Source organism: Oncorhynchus kisutch, linkage group LG8 (genome assembly GCF_002021735.2).
Source record: "Oncorhynchus kisutch isolate 150728-3 linkage group LG8, Okis_V2, whole genome shotgun sequence".
Classification (NCBI taxonomy): domain Eukaryota; kingdom Metazoa; phylum Chordata; class Actinopteri; order Salmoniformes; family Salmonidae; genus Oncorhynchus; species Oncorhynchus kisutch.
The window spans coordinates 28,821,093-28,842,483 of NC_034181.2; the positions used below are offsets into that span (position 1 = coordinate 28,821,093).

At 45.8% G+C, this 21,391-nt stretch overlaps 1 protein-coding gene across 2 annotated transcripts in view; it reads left to right on the forward strand.

The window, feature by feature from the left end:
- The window catches only part of LOC109895907 (probable E3 ubiquitin-protein ligase HECTD4), a 77,498-nt gene that overhangs the window by 18,850 nt on the left and 37,257 nt on the right, over positions 1-21,391 (forward strand). Inside the window, exons 2-18 of one of the 2 annotated variants that reach the window (XM_031830058.1) lie at positions 426-982; positions 10,081-10,170; positions 10,279-10,406; positions 15,549-15,657; positions 17,564-17,702; positions 17,815-17,985; positions 18,085-18,277; positions 18,494-18,655; positions 18,771-18,884; positions 18,990-19,130; positions 19,291-19,523; positions 19,624-19,766; positions 19,892-19,962; positions 20,093-20,198; positions 20,432-20,552; positions 20,686-20,814; positions 21,180-21,304. In XM_031830058.1, coding sequence (XP_031685918.1) covers positions 426-982; positions 10,081-10,170; positions 10,279-10,406; positions 15,549-15,657; positions 17,564-17,702; positions 17,815-17,985; positions 18,085-18,277; positions 18,494-18,655; positions 18,771-18,884; positions 18,990-19,130; positions 19,291-19,523; positions 19,624-19,766; positions 19,892-19,962; positions 20,093-20,198; positions 20,432-20,552; positions 20,686-20,814; positions 21,180-21,304 — 2,732 coding nt within the window. The remainder of the gene's footprint in view (positions 1-425; positions 983-10,080; positions 10,171-10,278; positions 10,407-15,548; positions 15,658-17,563; positions 17,703-17,814; positions 17,986-18,084; positions 18,278-18,493; positions 18,656-18,770; positions 18,885-18,989; positions 19,131-19,290; positions 19,524-19,623; positions 19,767-19,891; positions 19,963-20,092; positions 20,199-20,431; positions 20,553-20,685; positions 20,815-21,179; positions 21,305-21,391) is intronic. The other variant, XM_031830059.1, reaches the window with a different exon arrangement.

Below are 21,391 nucleotides of genomic sequence, written 5' to 3' on the forward strand. Positions count from 1 at the left end.
TCGACTCGTTACTGGTACACCATAGCCAAGTTATCGTTAATCATTGTGTATTTACTCCTTATGTTGTAATTGTTCTATATTTTTCTCTCTGCATTGTTGGGAAGGGCCCTTTAAGTATGCATTTCACTCTTTGTCTACACCTGTTGTTTACAAAGCATGTGAAAAATGAGATTTGATTTGACATCTCATATTGAAGCAGTGCTCTGTTGTAAATTGGATTAAGAGGTAGCCAGATCCCAGCTAGATGGTGATTTACAGTCCGTGCACTATACTGGATGTGGTCATCACTTTGAGATCTCTACCCATCGTCTCCCCACGGATTTGTACTTTCTCCTGTTGGTTATAGATCTTCATTGCTATTTTATGTATCCCTCACATTTTCTCCTTCTCTCGGTCTCTCTGTCTCTCTCTTCCTCTCTCTCTAGATCCTCACATTCGAAACAAAGAATCCTGCGGAGCTGGCTGAGCGTCTCCGTGCCGTCTGTGGTAACCAAAGCAATGCGTATGCCCGCCTGTTTGAGTACCGTTTGAATGCGCTGCGGGGCCTGTGGGGGGCCCAGCGTCAGCTGGCCCTGGAGGAACAGCAGGACCGGGAGGGGGCCGGGGGGGGGGATGAGGAGGCCCTGGCCCTGCTAAAACGACAGGGCCTGCTGCAGCAGCCTGAACAGGCGCCTTTCACTTCCCGTGTGGGCCTGCTACTGGTCTTCCCCCTGCTGCAGTCCCAGACACGCAGTGACCCAGCACTCTGTGGGGTCACGGCGGAGGTGCTGCTGTCTTGCCTGCGTGACTGCCAGCCCCTCAGCCTCAGCAAGGAACCCGCAGACTGCCTCAACGGCCTGGAGGGGCTGCTCTGCTCCTGGCTGGAGGAGGGGGTCCAGCAGACAGCACAGACCCAGCAGGGACAGGCTCCGACATACATGTTCCATGCACACAGGCAGAGGGAGAATGCCGCCGCTGCTCTGGTAGCCCTCGCCTGCGCCAGGTGAGACCACACCCTTAACACCATAAGTGACTACAATGTATTTTGTTATTTTATTTAACTAGGCAAGTCAGTTAAGAACAAATTCTACCCCGGCCAAACCCAGACGACGCTGGGCCAATTGTGCGCTGCCCTATGGGACTCCCAATCATGGCCGGTTGTGATACAGCCTGGAATCGAACCAGGGTTTGTAGTGATGCTTCTGGCACTGAGATGCAGTGCCTAGACCGCTGCGCCACTCGGGAGCCCATAAGAGGATATAGTAGTATTCTGGATCATCTGATTCTGCTTACCTGTCTGGCTCATTTACTCCACCTTAAAAAATACTGCCCAGATGGTGATTATGCAAGCCGTATAGTGTCATCCAATTTCTGTTTTCACTTTCAGTATCCTAGCTAGCCCCCGTCAGTTTCCTAGCTAGCCCCTGTCAGTGACCTAACTTGTCCCTGTCAGTGTCGTAGCTAGCCATGTCGTAGCTAGCCTGTGTCGTAGCTGGCCCGTGTTGTAGCTAGCACGTGTAGGTGTCCTAGCTATTCAGTGTCCTAGCTAGGGATGCACTGATACAAGAATTTTGGCCGATATCCAATATTTTCCTTGTCAAAAAACCTGATACCGATATTTGGAATTTTAGCTAACCTTTTAAAGCATTCTAGTACAGTTAAATAGTTGAAACAACACACACACACTGACCAAAATGTTATTACCAGTAAAACATCATCAAAACCTATTTCTTTCACTTACTTTCTGTTTTGTTGTTCCCTCATTTAATTCTCAACCAGGATTTCATCAAACATGTCAAGAAGTGAAGTTTCAGCTCTGTCTGTCCGTGGCCTCATCTGTCGTGGGTCCTCTTCCTCGGTGCGCACTGTCACTGTGTCCGTTTCCATCTTGTCCAGCTGTGTCTGTAACATTTCACGTAATCCCTGTTTCTTGTCTGCATCGAAGTAGCGGTCCTTGTACCTAGCATCAAGCATTGTGGCGACACAGCATAGAGGCTCAGAGAGAATGCCACCGAATCACTTGTTCACAGCCTCTAGTACTTTGCAAGTTTTAACCCCACGGTCTGTGTCAGCAGTTTTGTTGAACAGGCGTTTCAATGCCATGACAGAGGGTATCACGTCTGCTGCAGACACAGTTGATGAGATTATTTCTCGAGTCAGTTGTTCGAATGGCGCTAGGTGTGTTCATGTTTCCAAGTTTCAAACATGTTCTCAAATGCCATTGAAATGGCAGCAGCGGTATGAGAACCAGCACATTCTTGAGCATGCAATACGGCTTTCCTCAGTACGAAATCCTCGTCGACCCACTGTGCTGTCAGACTCAGCATGCTTGTGGGGCTGACATCGCTGGTCCAAATGTCAGTTGTGAAGATAATAGCAGTGACGCCCATAGCAAGTAGCTCATGGATGTGTGTTTCAACAATACTGTGTAACTCTGGTAGGGCAACATCTGAAAAATAGAGCCTACTTGGTAGTGTGTACCGGGACTCGAGGTGCACGACCAGTCGGCGAAAGCCAACATCATCCACGACAGAGACCGGTTGATTGTCAAGGGCCATGAATTCCATTATCTTGGCGTTAATGGATTTCACCTTTGAGTTGTCTCACTGAAATTCTCTCTTTCAAATGACTGCTTGACTTGAACTTAGTTGTTGGTAGTGTGCGCTTAGTTTTTTTTCTGCCTTTGTTCTAAGTAGTCGCTGAACGTCTGGGGGTGATGCACTTTCAAATGAGTAATTAGGTTTGTGGTATTGAAAGATTTCACTTTCTCCCCTCTGGAAATAATAGCAGCACAAATGTTCCATATGGCCTTTTTGTTATCTTCCTTTGAAACTTCAAAATATATCCACACAGCAGACATTGTGGGCTAGGTTAGGAAGGCGGTGTTGCACGTGTAGCTCTGTATTTTTTGTGGCGTCATTATGTTATCTACCTACGTTATATAGGTATGCACGTCAGCTTTGACATCGGTTTTGTACATCAGCGTTAAACTAGACGTCGGGCCAATGCAGATGTTGTCATTTTTAGCTAATATTGGCCGATTCCAATATGCTTACCGATATATCATGCATCCCTAGTCCTAGCTAGTCAGGGTCCTAGCTAGCCAGTGTTGTAGCTAGCCAGCGCCTGTCGTAGCTAGCAAGCGCCTGTCGTAGCTAGCAAGCGCCTGTTGTTGCCAGCGCTTGTTGTTGTCAGCACCTGTTGTTCACTAAATAGAGTGCCCTTTAAGATTCTTTCTTTGAAAAAGGCCTTTCAGTTATTGTGTTTGCTTTGACAGTGATGCTTGTTGCACTGGGGTCTTGTGTGTTTCACATAGGAAAGAACCCTTTTTTTTCACTGGCTGCGGCCCGGCTTCTGCTGTCGACAACTGAGCTTGACTTGTCAAAACCAGAACCATCCCCCCTTTGTGTCCCCTCTGTAGAGCCTGAGAGCCCATTGTGTCAGGGAACCATCCAGTCCTAGTGCTCTGTCTTCACCAACAGTGGTGGCTAGTTGAAGAGCTAGGCTATTCTCTGTCTCCCTCTCTGATGGTATGGGCGTGCTGTACTGTGTTTTTTGTGTGTGTGCTGCATAGGCTAACTGTTTCTCATCAGTGTGATGTCACCAGCTGGTGAGAATGATGTCAAATCAAATTTCATTTGTCATTTACACATGGTTAGCAGATGTTAATGCGAGTGTAGTGAAATGCTTGTGCTTCTAGTTCCGACAATGCAGTACTAACCAACGAGTAATCTAACCCAAAAATTTCACAACAACTACCTTATACACACAAGTGTAAAGGAATGAAGAATATGTACATAAAAATATATGAATGAGTGATGGTACAGGACGGCATAGGCGAGATGCAGTAGTGGTATAGAGTACAGTATATACATATGAGATGAGTAATGTAGGGTATGTAAACATTATATGAAGTGGCATTGTTTAAGGTGGCTAGTGATACATTTATTCCATCAATTTTTACATTATTAAAGTGGCTGGCGTTGAGTCAGTATGTTGGCATCAGCCACTCAATGTTAGTCAGCCACTCAAGCTGTCTGTGTGGGTGGACCAATTCAGTTTGTCCGTGATGTGTACGCTGAGGAACTTAACACTTACTACCCTCTCCACTACTGTCCCTTCGATGTGGATAGAGGGGTGCTCCCTCTACTGTTTTCCGAAGTCCACGATCATCCCCTTTGTTTTGTTGACGTTGAGTGTGAGGTTATTTTCCTGACACCACACTCCGAGGGCCCTCACCTCCTCCCTGTAGGCCGTCTCATCGTTGTTGGTAATCAAGCCTACCACTGTAGTGTCGTCTGCAAACTTGATGATTGAGTTGGAGGCGTGCATGACCACGCAGTCGTGGGTGAACAGGGAGTACAGGAGAGGGCTCAGAACGTACCCTTGTGGGGCCCCAGTGTTGAGGATCAGCGGGGTGGAGATGTTGTTACCTTCCCTCACCACCTGGGGGCGGCCCGTCAGGAAGTCCAGTACCCAGTTGCACAGAGCGGGGTCGAGACCCAGGGTCTCGAGCTTGATGACGAGTTTGGAGGGTACTATGTTGTTAAATGCTGAGCTATAGTCGATGAACAGCATTCTCACACAGGTATTCCTCTTGTCCAGATGGGTTAGGGCAGTGTGCAGTGTGGTTGCGATTGCGTCATCTGTGGATCTATTGGGGCGGTAAGCAAATTGGAGTGGGTCTAGGTTGTCGGGTAGGGTGGAGGTGATATGGTCCTGGACTAGTCTCTCAAAGCACTTCATGATGTTAGAAGTGAGTGCTACGGGGCGGTAGTCGTTTATCTCAGTCACCTTAGCTTTCTTGGGAACAGGAACAATGGTGGCCCTCTTGAAGCATGTGGGAACATCAGACTGGGATATGGATTGATTGAATATGTCCGTAAACACACCAGCCAGCTGGTCTGCTCATGCTCTGAGGATGCGGCTGGGGATGCCGTCTGGGCCTGCAGTCCAGCGAGGGTTAACACGTTTAAATGTTTTACTCACGTCGGCTGCAGTGAAGGAGAGTCCGCAGGTTTTGGTAGCGAGCCGTGTCAGTGGCACTGTATTGTCCTCAAAGCGAGCAAAGAAGTTGTTTAGTCTGTCTGGGAGCAAGACATCCTAGTCCGCGACGGGGCTGGTTTTCTTTTTGTAATCCGTGATTGACTGTAGACCCTGCCACATACCTCTTGTGTCTGAGCCGTTGAATTGCGACTCCACTTTGTCTCTATACTGACGCTTAGCTTGTTTGATTGCCTTTGTGAGGGAATAGCTACACTTTGTATTCAGTCATGTTTCTGGTCACCTTGCCCTGATTAAAAGCAGTGGTTCTCGCTTTCAGTTTCGTGCGAATGCTGCCATCAATCCACGGTTTCTGGTTTGGAATGTTTTAATTGTTCCTGTGGGTACGACATCGCCGATGCACTTGCTAATAAACTCGCTCACTGAATCAGCGTATTCGTCAATGTTGTTGTTTGACGCAATGCGGAACATATCCCAGTCCACACGATCAAAGCAATCTTGAAGCGTGGAATCAGATTGGTCAGACCAGCGTTGAACAGACCTGAGCGCGGGAGCTTCCTGTTTTAGTTTCTGTCTATAGGCAGGAAGCAACAAAATGGAGTCGTGGTCAGCTTTTCTCAAAAGGAGGGCGGGGGAGGGCCTTATATGCGTTGCGGAAGTTAGAATAACAATGATCCAGGGTTTTACCAACCCTGGTTGCACAATCGATATGCTGATAGAATTTAGGGAGTCTTGTTTTCAGATTAGCCTTGTTAAAATCCCCAGCTACAATGAATGCAGCCTCGGGATATGTAGTTTCCATTTTACATAGAGTCAAATGAAGTTCGTTCAGGGCCATCGATGTGTCTGCTTGGGTGGGAATATATGCGGCTCTGATTATAATCGAAGAGAATTCTCTTGATAGATATTGCGGTCGACATTTGATTGTGAGGAATTCTAAGTCAGGTGAACAGAAGGACTTGAGTTCCTGTATGTTGTTATGATCACACCACGTCTTGTTAATGTGTTAGTGTAAAGTGGTCTGCGGTGGGGAGGGGGATGCTGGTTCCAGGCTGAATCATCTGTTGTTTATTACATGTGGGAACCAGCAAGACTCATGTGAATACAGTTACCTAACCCACACTCACAGGCACAAACAAAAACTCTGACACACAATGATAACTTCAATGTCTTTCAAATACTCCTTGACCTTTTCCACATTTGGTTATGTTACAGACGTTACAGCCTTATTGTAAAATGTATTAAACATATTTGTTCCTCATCAATCTACACACAATACCCCATAATGTCAAAGCAAAACATTTGTTTTTCTTTTTTGCAAATGTGTACAAAAAATACATGGAAATATCACATCTACATAAGTATTCAGACCCTTTATTCAGTACTTTGTTGAAGCACCTTTGGCAGCGATAACAGCCTTGAGTCTTGGGTGTGACGCTACAATTCTCCGCAGATCCTCACAAGCTCTGTCAGGTTGGATTGGGAGCGTCGCTGCACAGCTATTTTCAGGTCTCTCCTGAGATGTTCAAGTCCGGGCTCTGGCTGGGCCGCTCAAGGAAATTTAGATACTTGTTCCGAAGCAACTCCTGCATTGTCTTGGCTGTGTGCTTAGGGTCGTTGTCCTGTTGGAAGGTGAACCTTAGCCCTAGAATGAGGTCCTGAGCGCTCTGGAGCGGGTTTTCATCAAAGATCTCTCTGTACTTTGCTCTGTTCATCTTTCCCTCGATCCTGACTAGTCTCCCAGTCTCTGTCGCTGAAAAACATCCCCAAAGCATGATGCTACCACCATTATTCTTCACTGTAAAAATGGTGCCAGGATTCCTCTAGACGTGACACTTGGCATTCAGGCCAAAGTCTTAGTTTCATCAAACCACAGAATCTTGTTTCTCATGGTCTGAGAGTCCTTTTGATGACAGCCTGCTTGGAGTTTGGCAAAAGGCATAACCCTTTTATGGAGGAGTGGCTTCCGCCTGGCCACTCTACCATAAAGGCCTGATTGGTGGAGTGCTGCAGAGATGGGAGAACCTTCCAGAAGGACAACCATCTCCACAGAGGAATTCTGGAGCTCTGTCAGAGTGACCATCGGGTTCTTGGTCACCTCCCTGAACAATGCCCTTCTACTCTGATTGCTCAGTTTGGCCAGGCAGCCAGCTCTAGGAAGAGTCTCTGCATTTCCGAACTTCCATTTAAGAATGATGGAGGCCACTGTGTTCTTGGGGACCTTCAATGCCGCAGAAATGTTTTGGTACCCTTAGACCAGATCTGTGTGTCTACATAATCCTGTGTCTATTCAACCTCACGGCTTGGTTTTTGCTCTGACATGCACTGTCAACTGCGGGACCGTATATAGACAGGTGTGTGCTAGGGATGCACGATATATCGGTGAACATATCGGAATTGGCCGTTATTAGCTAGAAATGCCAACATCAGTATTGGCCGATGTCTAGTTTAATTCCGATGTTAAAAACCGATGTCAAAGGTACCGTGCATGACGTAATAATGACGTAATAACGGCATATAAAACTTTGCACAACATGTGCAACACAGCATTCCTAACCTAGCCCACACAGTGTCTGCTGTGTGGATCGAGCAGTCAACAAGTCGAGCAGTCATTTGAAAGAGTAAGAGTATTTCTGCGAGACAACCCTTGACAATATACCGTTCTGTTGTTGGTGATGTTGGTTTTTTCCGACTGGTCGAGTACCGGTACACACTACCAAGTGCGCTATTTTTCAGATGTTGCCCTACCGGAGTTACACAGTAATAGCGTCACTGCAATTAGCTTCACGACATACATACTATGGAATGCCTTTTAGGGTCTTTACATGTCCAAAAAGATACAGTAGCCCTGTCAAAGCTGTACAAAAAAGTCAGCAAACAAGCAAGCACTGGCCACGAATGATGCGTTTACAATACCGCGTTGGTAATAAAGCATAATTTGTTTGCCCGCAACTTCTGGGGTAGCTAATTTTAGCTTGGTATTTAGATAGCACCAATACAACCAGCCTAAAAACAATGACCAGTAGAAACTGCAGTCATTGTCATTATTCTTAGCCATGATTTAGGAATCCTTGTGAGTAAGTATTGTTGTTCGCCTATTGAAATTGAACTTCAGTTCATGAAAATAAATAGCTAGCCAGCTACTTAACCCTGTTGCCCAAAGCTAACGTTATAAGCAGCCAGCTAGCTTCATCTGTCTTGTGGGTCTTGACCGGACCGGGTTATGTGTTGTGTAGCTAGCCACAGTAAGGATTAGGCACAATAGTGGAATTTGCTGTTTGCCTTCAAAATAAAGGTATTTCTTTACCTTTATTTAACTAGGCAGGTCAGTTAAGAACACATTCTTATTTTCAATGACAACCTAGGAACAGTGGGTTAACTGCCTGTTCAAGGGCAGAACGACAGATTTGTACCTTGTCAGTTCGGGGATTTGAACTTGCAACCTTTCGGTTACTAGTCCAAAGCTCGAACCACTAGGCTACGCTGCCATTGACAGTGATGTCATATGAATACAAATAGTAGCATTATGCTATACTTTTATTTTGAAGGCTAACCGCAAGGTCCACTATTGTGCCTAATCCTTATTGTAGCTAGCTTCACATAGATGGGTCCGACAACTATTCAACAAATAAGAACTGTCTTATAAATGAGGGTTGTTTTAGGTGACGACACCTTGCTGTATTGTTAACTAGCTAACTGTAGCTACTGAAACAGATTATGTCGTGCTATTTTTGACACGCAAAGACCCAAACGGCATTCCATAGATATCCTGGTTGAGAATGAAACGACTGAACAAATGAACAACGGAACAGCACAGCAAGTAAGTGAAAGAAATAGGTTTTGATTATGTTTTACTGGTAATGAGGACGTACGTAAATGCCAACAAAATAACTTTTTGGTGTGTGCGTGCGTGTGTATATATATACTTTTTATTTTATTTAACTAGGTAAGTCAGTTAAGAACAAGCTCTTATGTACAATGACGGCCCTGACGATGCTGTGCAAATTGTGCGCCACCCTATGGGACTCCCAATCACGGCCAGATGTGATACAGCCTGGATTTGAACCAGGGACTGTAGTGACGCCTCTTGCACTGAGATGCAGTGCCTTAGACCGCTGCGTCCATGTGTGTGTTATGTCACGTTCTGACCTTAGTTCCTTTATTATGTCTTTGTGTTAGTTTGGTAAGGGCGTGAGTTGGGGTGGGTAGTCTATGTAATTTTTTCTATGTTGTGTTTATGTGTTTGGCCTGGTATGGTTCTCAATCAGAGGCAGGTGTCGTTTGTTGTCTCTGATTGAGAATCATACTTAGGTAGCCTGTTTTCCCCATTTTAGGTGTGGGTGATTGTTTCTGTCTCTGTGTCTTTACCAGACAGAACTGTTTCGTTTTCATTCGTTCTCCTTGTTATTTTATTTTTGGTGTTCAATGTTAATAAATTATCAACATGGACACGTACCACGCTGCATATTGGTCCGATCCTTCATACGCCTTGTCAGAGGAAGACGAATATCGTTACATGTTAACTATTTAACTGTACTAGAATGCTTAAAAGGCTGCTAAAATTGTAAAAATCAATTATCGGTATCGATTTTTTGGGGCAAGGAAAATATCGGTATCGGCCAAAAATGTCATATCGGTGCATCACTAGTGTGTGCCTTTCAAAATCATGTCAAATCAATTGAATTTACCACAGGTGGACTCCAATTCAAGTTGTAGAAACATCTCAAGGATGATCAATGGAAACAGGATACACCTGAGCTCAATTTCGACTCTCAAAGCAAAGGGTCTGAAAACTTATGTAAAAGTATTTCTGTTTTTTAATTTTAATACATTTGCAAACATTTCCAAAAACCTGTTTTCGCTTTGTCATTATAGGGTATTGTGTGTAGATGACGATTTTCAAAATGTCATCCATTTTTAGAATGACTGTAAAGTAACATTTTGCACTATCCTAGAAGCATGCGCACACACACACACACACACACACACACTAGTGCACACTGGGACTAACTGGAACTACCTGAGAAGACCTCTCAACTGCACTGACTTTCGCTCCCTCCGTTTCCCTAGTTTAACCCACGTGCTTTGTGTTTCCAGGGGGTCCTTAAAGACCTTTATCCACACTGTTCACCTGCTGCAGAAACAGACAGACCTGGGCCAGCTCCCTGTGGCTGATGTGCTCTACAAGTGAGTCTAGTATCCTTATGTTTGGATGTGCTTGGCGAGACACCCTTGTGTCCCTTCCCTGTCTTGCCGTGGTTGTGACCTCTTTCTCTCCCTGTCTGTCCCACCCAGACTCCTAGTGCTGGAGGGGGGGCCAGGCTCCCCGTCCTGTCTGCTCGGGGGCAAGCACAGCGTTTCCTGGGGCTTTGAGGACATGCTGCCTACACCTGACAGCAGCAATGGAGGGGCAGAGAGCAAAGGTAATCAAATCAAATTTTATTGTCACATACACATGGTTAGCAGATGTTAATGCGAGTGTAGTGAAATGCTTGTGCTTCTAGTTCCGACAATGCAGTAATATCTAACAAGTAATCTAACAAATTCACAACAACTACCTTATTTATACACACAAATGTAAAGGGATGAATAAGAATATGTACATATAAATATATGGATGAGCGATGACTGCGGCATAGGCAAGATGCAGTAGATGGTATATACATATGAGATGAGTAATGTAGAATATGTAAACATTATTAAAGTGGCGTTATTTAAAGTAACAACTGATACCTTTATTAAGTCCATTTATTTAGATGGCCAGAGATTTGAGTCAGTATGTTGGCAGCAGACTCTCTATGTTAGTGATGGCTGTTTTAACAGTCTGATGGCCTTGAGATAAAAGCTGTTTTTCAGCCTCTCGGTCCCAGCTTTGATGCACCTATACTGACCTCGCTTTCTGGATGGTAAAGAGGTGAACAGGCAGTGAATCAGGTGGTTGTTGTCTTTGATTATCTTTTTGGCCTTCCTGTGACATCGGGTGCTGTAGGTGTCCTGGAGGGCAGGTAGTTTGCCCCCGATGATGCGTTGTGCAGACCTCACTACCCTCTGGAGAGCCTTGCGGTTGAGGGCGGTGCAGTTGCCGTACCAGGCGGTGATACAGCCCGACAGGATGCTCTCGATTGTGCATCTGTAGAAGCTTGAGTGTTTTAGATGACGAGACAAATTTCTTCAGCCTCCTGAGGTTGAAGAGGCGCTGTTGCGCCTTCTTCACCATGCTGTCTGTATGGGTGGACCATTTCAGTTTGTCCGTGATGTGTACGCAGAAGGAACTTAAAACTTTCCACCTCTCCACTACTGTCCCGTCGATGTGGATAGCGGGGTCCACGATCATTTCTTTTGTTTTGTTGACGTTGAGTGAGAGGTTATTCTCCTGACACCACACTCCGAGGGCCCTCACCTCCTCCCTGTAGGCCGCCTCGTCGTTGTTGGTAAAAAGGCCTACCACTGTTGTGTCGTCTGCAAACTTGATGATTGAGTTGGAGGCGTGCATGGCCTCGCATTCATGGGTGAACAGGGAGTACAGGAGAGCTTAATGATGAGCTTGGAGGGTACTATGCTGTTGAATGCTGAGCTATTGTCAATGAACAGCATTCTTACGTAAGTATTCCTCTTGTCCAGATGGAATAGGGCAGTGTGATGGCGATTGCATCATCAGTTGACCTGTTGGGGTGGTAAGCAAATTGGAGTGGGTCTAGGGTATCAGGTAGGGTGGAGGTGATATGATCCTTGACTAGTCTCTCAAAGCACTTCATGATGACGGAAGTGAGTGCAACGGGCCGGTGAGTGCAAGGTTCGGTTACCTTGGCTTTCTTGGGTACAGGAACAATGGTGGCCATCTTGAAGCATGTGGGGACAGCAGACTGGGATAGGAATTGATTGAATATGTCCGTAAACACACCAGCCAGTTGGTCTGCGCATGCTCTGAGGACGTGGCTAGGGATGCCGTCTGGGCCTGCAGTCTTGCGAGGGTTAACACGTTTAAATGTTTTACTCACGTTGGCCACGGAGAAGAGCCCACAGGCTTTGGTAGCGGGCCGTGTCAGTGGCACTCTATTGTCCTCAAAGCGAGCAAAGAAGTTGTTTAATTTGTCTGGGAGCAAGACGTCGATGTCTGCAACGGGACTGATTTTCTTTTTGTAATCTGTGATTGACTGTAGACCCTGCCACATACGTCTCGTGTTTGAGCCGTTGAATTGCGACTCTACTTTGTCTCTATACTGACGCTTTTTTAAAGCCTATGTGTATGTGAGAACATTAGCTCCATTGGCCTTGGGGGGGGTTGCTTTTTTTGAAAGCTCAAAATATATTCCGGTCTATTGAACTATGGGTCATTTTTGTGCTGTCAGAGTATTCTTTCTCACAGTACCATTATAGAATAATTTGTATGGGAGTGTTCTGTATGTGCAGTTAGGTGTGTTTCCTTTTTTGTGGATACAGGTAGTGAATTAAGCCTAGACATTTTATTTTGTGTTTTAATTGACAAGACTTGTTGGGGTGATTCTGCTGGCCCTCAAAATCCTCGCTGCCTCTTATTATGATTTGTCTGTTCACCTCTTTAGATCTTTTATATTTTGTCCTTTGTCTGCAGCCAGTTAGAACTCTAACATTTAGCCAGAGAGGGAGACATGGAGTCATCATGCTGATTTCATTCTGTCTCATTGGTTGCGGCTGCTGAGGATGGCATCATGTGTTGGTTATAGGGCAGGGTGGTGACTAGCTGAAGTTAAGGGGAGAAAGAGGAAGAGAGGGGGATGACTTGTTTCCTCCACACGATGAGCTGACCTTGGAGAGCCCTGTAAGGCTATAGGACCTCAACAGCTCCCCCTATAGGAGGCCAGTTGAGAGGCATAGACATGGCAGCAAGAGAATGTATTAGAACTGGCTGGCTGTGGGACTTAATTAACCCTTCTGTACATAAAATGTCTGCATGCATGACTGTAGGTCACTTTGGATAAAAGTGTCTGCTAAATGGCATATACAGTACTTAAGATGCTTATTAAGGGACAAATATATGAACAAATATATGAAGATAACTTTACCCAATTATTCAACAACATGAAAACAACAGATTTATTTAAATAGAACAATTTCCCCTTAAATCTTACAGGTAGAATAAACCTTTTTAGAAGGGCATGGCTCCCAAAAGTTGTATTTATATATTTTGGATAATACCAATTATCCCACCGAAGACATTCTTTAAAAAAGGATTCTTGGTCATAAGTCTTTATATATGTAAATGAAACTCCTAGAATAAAAAGTAAGGTTTTACATTTTCCTAAGTCTGAGAGTGGTTTTAACCTTCCAGACTTGGAATTGTATCAACTCGCCACCCAAGGCTTTTATTTGTGAAATATACACTGCTCAAAAAAAATAAAGGGAACACTAAAATAACACATCCTAGATCTGAATGAATGAAATATTCTTATTAAATACTTTTTTCTTTACATAGTTGAATGTGCTGACAACAAAATCACACAAAAATTATCAATGGAAATCAAATATATCAACCCATGGAGGTCTGGATTTGGAGTCACACTCAAAATTTAAGTGGAAAACCACACTACAGGCTGATCCAACTTTGATGTAATGTCCTTAAAACAAGTCAAAATGAGGCTCAGTAGTGTGTGTGGCCTCCACGTGCCTGTATGACCTCCCTACAACGCCTGGACATGCTCCTGATGAGGTGGCGGATGGTCTCCTGAGGGATCTCCTCCCAGACCTGGACTAAAGCATCCGCCAACTCCTGGACAGTCTATGGTGCAATGTGGCGTTGGTGGATGGAACGAGACATCATGTCCCAGATGTGCTCAATTGGATTCAGGTCTGGGGAACATGCGGGCCAGTCCATAGCATCAATGCCTTCCTCTTGCAGGAACTGCTGACACACTCCAGCCACATGAGGTCTAGCATTGTCTTGCATTAGTAGGAACCCAGGGCCAACCGCACCAGCATATGGTCTCACAAGGGGTCTGAGGATCTCATCTCGGTACCTAATGGCAGTCAGGCTACCTCTGGCGAGCACATGGAGGAAATGCCACCCCACACCATGACTGACCCACCGCCAAACCGGTCATGCTGGAGGATGTTGCAGGCAGTAGAACGTTCTCCACGGCATCTCCAGACTCTGTCACGTCTGTCACATGTGCTCAGTGTGAACCTGCTTTCATCTGTGAAGAGCACAGGGCGCCAGTGGCGAATTTGCCAATCTTGGTGTTCTCTGGCAAATGCCGAACGTCCTGCACGGTGTTGGGTTGTAAGCACAACCCCCACCTGTGGACGTCGGGCCCTCATACCACCCTCATGGAGTCTGTTTCTGACCGTTTGAGCAGACACATGCACATTTGTGGCCTGCTGGAGGTCATTTTGAAGGGCTCTGGCAGTGCTCCTCCTGCTCCTCCTTGCACAAAGGCTGAGGTAGCAGTCCTGCTGCTGGGTTGTTGCCCTCCTACGGCCTCCTCCACGTCTCCTGATGTACTGGCCTGTCTCCTGGTAGCGCCTCCATGCTCTGGACACTACGCTGACAGACACAGCAAACCTTCTTGCCACAGCTCGCATTGATGTGTCATCCTGGATGAGCTGCACTACATGAGCCACTTGTGTGGGTTGTAGACTCCGTCTCATGCTACCACTAGAGTGAAAGCACCGCCAGCATTCAAAAGTGACCAAAACATCAGCCAAGAAGCATAGGAACTGAGAAGTGGTCTGTGGTCACCACCTGCAGAACCACTCCTTTATTGGGGGTGTCTTGCTAATTGCCTATAATTTCCACCTGTTGTCTATTCCATTTGCACAACAGCATGTGAAATTTATTGTGAATCAGTGTTGCTTCCTAAGTGGACAGTTTGATTTCACAGAAGTTTGATTGACTTGGAGTTATATTTTTGTTTAAGTGTTCCCTTTATTGTTTTGAGCAGTGTAGTTAAATGTACTAAAGAGCAACAATGGGTACATATTGAAGATGTGCATGCTCATCCCCAGAATCTTTTTACATGTCTATTTTCAAAGGATAAAGCTAAAAACATGAACAACTTCATTGTTAAGAACACTATAAAAGTATGGAAGAGAACAAATGGATTCTACAAAATACAATATCCCACCCTAAAACATACCTTTATGGAACAGTCCTTGGATAGCTTTTCAGAATTAATCGATGAATTGGCCCACATGGAAAACTAAAGGCATAGAAATCATATATGATGTGGTAATAGGAAATACAATTATTTCCATGACGGAATTAAAAAGCTTTTAGTCATGTAGTGTATAAACTATTATTATTAGTAGTAGTAGTATATGTAAACACAAATGATCAATCGGACAATTAGGGCTATACTATGACTGTCATTGCTGCCTGCACCATGGTTCCTCACACTGTCGGGAAGATGTGAGAAAGCAAACGGATGGACATCGTCTTGTTGCCTCACCCCTTTCACTGTTGTTGTCCCGTGCTCTCTATACTGTCCTCCCTCTTTCCCCTCCTTCCCTGTTTCTTTACCCCTCCTTCCGTTTTTCTCCCTCTTCTGCTGTTTCTCACTCCGTCTCTTCCTCCCTCCCTGCTGTTGCAGACACAGACCTGGGGCGCTGTCTGGCCACAGACGGGCTCTATCTCTACACCACTAACTCCTTTGGGAGAGGAATCAGCAAGCTGGGCTCCGGTTTGCACGGGACACTGAGGTAACATGGCACCCCTGCTTTCATATGCAGAGGGAGTGATAATGCAGAGGGAGCGATAATGCAGAGAGAAAATGTAGATGGAATGATAATGCAGATGGATGGATAATGCAGAGAGAGTGATAATGCAGAGAGAGAGTGAGAGGAAAATGTATGTATATGCTGGAAGTAGAAGCCTGAGAGTAGTTGTCCATTAGTGTATGTGTGTATACACACACACACACACACACACACACACACACACACACACACACACACACACACACACACACACACACACACACACACTACCAGTCAAAAGTTTGGACACACCTACTCATTCAAGGGTTTTTCTTTATTTTTAAAATCTACATTGTTGAATAATAGTGAATCAAAACTATGAAATAACACATATGGAATCATGTAGTAATCAAAGAAGTGTTAAACAAATCAAAATATAATTTATATTTGAGATTCTTCAAAGTAACCACACTTTGCTTTGATGACAGCTTTGCACACTTGGCATTCTCTCAACCAGCTTTACCTGGAATGCTTTTCCAACAGTCTTGAATGAGTTCCCACATATGCTGAGCACTTGTTGGCTGCTTTTTCTTAACTCTTAACTTAACTCCAACTCATCGCAAACCATCTCAAATGGGTTGAGGTCGGATGATTGTGGATGCCAGGTCATCTGATGCAGCACTCCATCACTATCCTTCTTGGTCAAATTGCCCTTACACAGCCAGGAAGTGTGTTTTGGGTCATCGTCTTGTTGAAAAACAAATGATAGTCAAACTAAGTGCAAAACAGATGGGAAGGCATATCGCTGCAGAATGCTGTGGTAGCCATGCTGGTTAAGTGTGCCTTGAATTCTAAATGAATAACAGGCAGTGTCACCAGCAAAGCACCTCCACACCATCACCCTCCTCCTCCATACTTCACGGTGGGAATCATACATGCGGAGATCATTCGTTCACCTACTCTGCGTCTCACAAAGACATGGCAGATAGAACCAAAAATCAAAAACTTATCCTCTGCACAGAGTTAACTCTGGGTCTTCCTTTCCTGTGGCTGTCGTCATGAGAGCCAATTTCATTATAGCGCTTGATGGTTTTTGCAACTGCACTTGAAGAAACTTTAAAAGTTCTTGAAATGTTCCACATTGACTGACCTTCATGTGATGATGGACTGTCGTTTCTCTTTGCTTATTTGAGCTGTTCTTTCCATAATATGGACTTGGTCGTTTACCAAAATAATCTTCTGTAGAACACCCCTATCTTGTCACAACACAACTGATTGGCTCAAATGCATTAGGAAGGAGAGAAATTCCACAAATTAACTTTTAACAAGGCACACCTGTTAATTGAAATGCATTCCAGGTGACTATCTCATGAATCTGGTTGAGAGAATGCAAAACTGTCATCAAAGGGTGGCTACTTTCAAGAATCTCGGAAATATAAAATATATTTAGATTTGTTCAACACTTTTTTTGGTTACTACATGATTCCATGTAGTTACTATGTGTTACTATGATTACTATGTGTTATTTCATAGTTTTGATGTCTTCACTATGTCTTCACTATTATTCTACAATGTAGACAATAGTTCAAATAAAGAAAAAACCTTGAATGAGTAGGTGTGCCCAAACTTTTGACTGGTACTGTATGTGTGTGTATATGTGTATATACACACACACACAAACAAATGTATGGGGGGGGGATTAGAAATTATGCAGACAATTACATTGATGGAAGCCTCAATCTATCTACAATATCTACCCTCTCAAAAAGTGTGAGTGCCACAATAAAATACCCTTGCCACAGGGATACCTCCTGTTCCCTTCTTCTGCCCTACTGGAAATCCCCCTCTGATTTCACTTTCTGAGCAAGATGTCAAAGGAAATGGAGAGCCTGGTTTTGTGTTTGTGCAGGGGATTTGTGTACTGTCGGAATGAGGAGTTTGAGGCGGGCTGGGTGGTGTTCAGCAGCGGCCGTCTTCTCCACCGCCCCGCCTCCTTTGATTTCAAGCCCCATCAGCTGTGCCACGTCATCGACCCCTTCACCCTTCAGGTACGCCAGCTGACATCTAGTGACAGGCTTCATGACGTCACTTATGATGACCAAATTACACTGTAGTGTATCTCCACTAAAAGACTGACTGTGCTCTTTCTACCCGTCTCAGGCGTGCCAGATCGTGTCAATGCCAGCCCACCACTTCCCTGTGGGCAGCAGCGTGACCACGCTGCACCTGTGCTCAGATGGAACCTACCTGTACTGGGTGTGGTCTCCCGCCAGCCTTAACGAGAAGACCCAGAAAGGCCACTCCATCTTCATGGATGTCTTTCAGCTGTCGGTAAGTGAGCATGCTTCATCTAGCCTCTCAACAATGCTTAGCAAAGCTCTTCCCTCATTCCCCTCTCTCACCCCTCTGTTCCTCCTCCTCCCGGTGCAGACGGAGACAGGGTTGTGTGTGGCAGACGTCCTGCAGGAGAGGGTGATCCTGACACGGAAGGAGGGCGAGTCTTCCAAGTGTCTAAACGAGCTGCTGCTGAGTCGCATGTCGCGCTTCCGCGCCTCCCACTCCGCCACGCTGGCCGCTCTCACCGGCTCTGCCATCTCCAACACTGTCAAGGAGGAGCAGTCCGGTAATACTCACACTCAATAGACATAATACACTCACACTATTTATACATATATACTGTACACATTGTTTCACACTCAATTAAATGTGAAATAACCAGGCAGTGAAAATTATGATTGAATCCATTATCCTCATCACATTGTGCAATTCACACTTCACGTCCCTTAGTCCTGTATATTTATGTTGTGTGTTGAAGCATATCTTTGCTCCTGTTCCACAGCAGTGAACACTAGCTGTGGCCTCCCTCTGAAGACTCTGAGGAAGACGCCCATGTATGTGTGTGGGACCTCTCTGGTGATGCTGGCGTCTCCGCCCGGCGTGTCTGGCAGTTCTACCACACGCTCCCTGTTTGGAGGCACCAGCGGTCTGTCCTCCCTGAAAAGTAAGAGCAGACATGTTCATCTTCACTGGGAATCTCTGTTGTGTTTTTAAGTCTCTTTTCTTTCTACTGTCAGTGGCATGTTTGTTGACTTGCTTTCCTCTCTTTCTCTGATCAGTCCTCTCGTCCAGTCTGGTGTTCAACCTAGCTGATGGTCAGTTCAGCAGCCGGGCAGACCTCATTGATGCCCCTGGCAGTTCTCTGGGCAGGGGTGCCCAGGTGGCAGGGCTAGGTAAGCTCCTGTTCAGGAATTAGTTTTTTTCTGTGTGAGCTGAAATGTATAAAGTGCAGCACTTATTTGTGTTGTAACCCCTGCAACCTTTCCTATGTGCTGTAGGAGCCTGCTATGACGCCCTCAACAACTTGATCTGGACCTGCTCCAGTGACTACATGGACCAGTGGTGTAACCCTGGCAACCAGGCCTTCCATCACATGTGCCATAGGCTTGGCGTCAGCAATGTCATCAAAGAACCCAAAGGTAACCAAAACAGCCCTAATCCTGTTTGTCAATCGACGCTGACCTCAAGTGATGTGCTGCAGAATCATAGGCTAAATAGTGTCTGAACCAGCTTCTTCATTCACGTGAGATCAGGCAGTTAATAGTTACTACCCTCCCTTCCTCTCTCTCCCTGCTGCAGAGGAGACCGTGGCCACCGGTGAGGTGATCAACCAGCTGCTTCACCATGTGGGCGCTATGTGCATCCACCAGCTCAACCTGCTGGCAGCCAGCAGCAGCCTGCCCCTGGGCACCCTCCTGGGCAAGCAGCACCCCATCGATGCTCGCCACTTCAGCAGCATCTGTGACATCATGGAGAAAGCCATGGTCAATGGGGACAGCTGCATCATTCGCTGCATCCTGGTGGTATTCCAGGTACGGTAGAGCTGGAGATCCAGCCTGCTGCTGTGATGCTACCTGGAGTCCAACTGACGTCTAAATCACTCATATTTACACATTGGTGTTTGCCGTTCAGGTGGTGTTCAGGTTCTTCAACCCTCAGTCGGAGCAGAACAGGGAGAGCGTGCGGCGTTCAGGTCTGCTCCTGTGGCAGCTGCTCATGGCACCGGTGGATCAGATCGGACCAGAGATCCAGGCAGAAGTGTGTCTGGCTATCAGGTAAACACAGTACAGCACAAATTCATAACCATAAACACAGGACACACATAAAGACCTGGACTTTGAGACAACTATCGGTCCCTTGATTGGCATCTACTGTCTCGGTTATCTCTCCCTCTCTGTAGCTCGGGTTTGAATACCTTGTATCAGGGGGAGTCTGAACTCAACAATCTGCTGAAGCTGGTCCTGACAGAAGGTGATAGTTGCAACCTACTCATTGGGTTTTATGCACACTCTTAACACATTCTAATCATCTTCGTATAGGGCTTGTATCTGGTACAATGGAATCGCTGAATGTGGTCTGTGTGTATCTGTGTGATCTTTAGGGGAGAGGAACAGTGGTCTGTCCCAGCTCCGTGATGTCATCCTCACCAACCTGGCTGACCAGCTGCAGAAAAATCGATTTGGGAGTGACGAAGATGACCATTACAGGTAGAGCACCGCTATTGCAGAGATTTGCTCAACACTTTGCAATTTCATGCATTCCTGCTTGAAAAATAACTCTCAATTCCTCCCCTAACCAGAGCTAAAGGGTTTTTCTGAGTAACCTGATGCCATAAAATGTTCTATCCCATTAATAATAATGCAATATGACACTGCCTCTGTATTAGAGGGTTGTGCAGCTGAATCAGTCTGAGCATCTCTCTCCTGTGTTTCCCCATCAGACTCAGTGATGAACTCCTGCACAGCATCCTGAAGACCGTTGTCCGTGAATCCTGCCGTCTTATCACCAAATGTCAGACTGTCGCCAGGGATGACTTCCAGAAGCTTCTCTCCACTGTGCCAGTATGTGTCTCTGTCACTGCTCAACTACACCGAGGATCAACTGGGCTTTGTCTGGTCAGACCGTCTGTTATCTAATCAGCAGTAGATTGTGTGTTACCCTTGTATACTGACTTCCCTCCTTCCCTTCTACCAGGTGGCCTCATCAAGCCTGCGCTACCTCATGGCCATTCAGAACCACCTGCTTAGCAACACTGTTCTGATCCGCCCCGACGACAACGACGACAGTGACAACTCCCTACAAGGGGAAACAATGAAGGTACAGGTAAACACCCCCTTTAAATACCCCTACTGCTGTCTGTTCATGTGGAGTCCATATGTCCGCCCCTCTCTTCTCTTCCTCTCTCTCTCGCTTTCCCTCTCTCTCTCTCTCTCTGAGCGGCCTCAATTGCTGCAGCAATGGAGTAAGGAAATGTCAATCATGACACAGCATAGCCACCCCATTTAGCATATTCAACAGTAAGCCCTTTTTTCTTAGTGCTTTTATCTATGGGTGTTTGTTTTCTTACCCACAGGCACATAGTATAGCTGCGACTGTACATTTTTTTGGAATTCATGTAGTTGTTTTTCCTGTTGTAAGCAAGTAGGCACCGTTACGGAAGCATTGCCTTTTCTGTGTGTGGTTTCCAGGAGCTGCAGACCAGTATCCTCTCGCTGGCCACCAAGATCCTGGTGGGGTGTGACGAGGTGCTGGAGAGCCTGCAGCAGGTGACCACTGCCCTCATCAACAGTGACATCACTGACCGAGAGACCAGGTGACCATCACCACTCCCCTCTCTGCTTTACCTGTCTACCTGTTGCCTGTCTACCTGTCATTTTACCTGTTGTCTGCTTACCCCTAA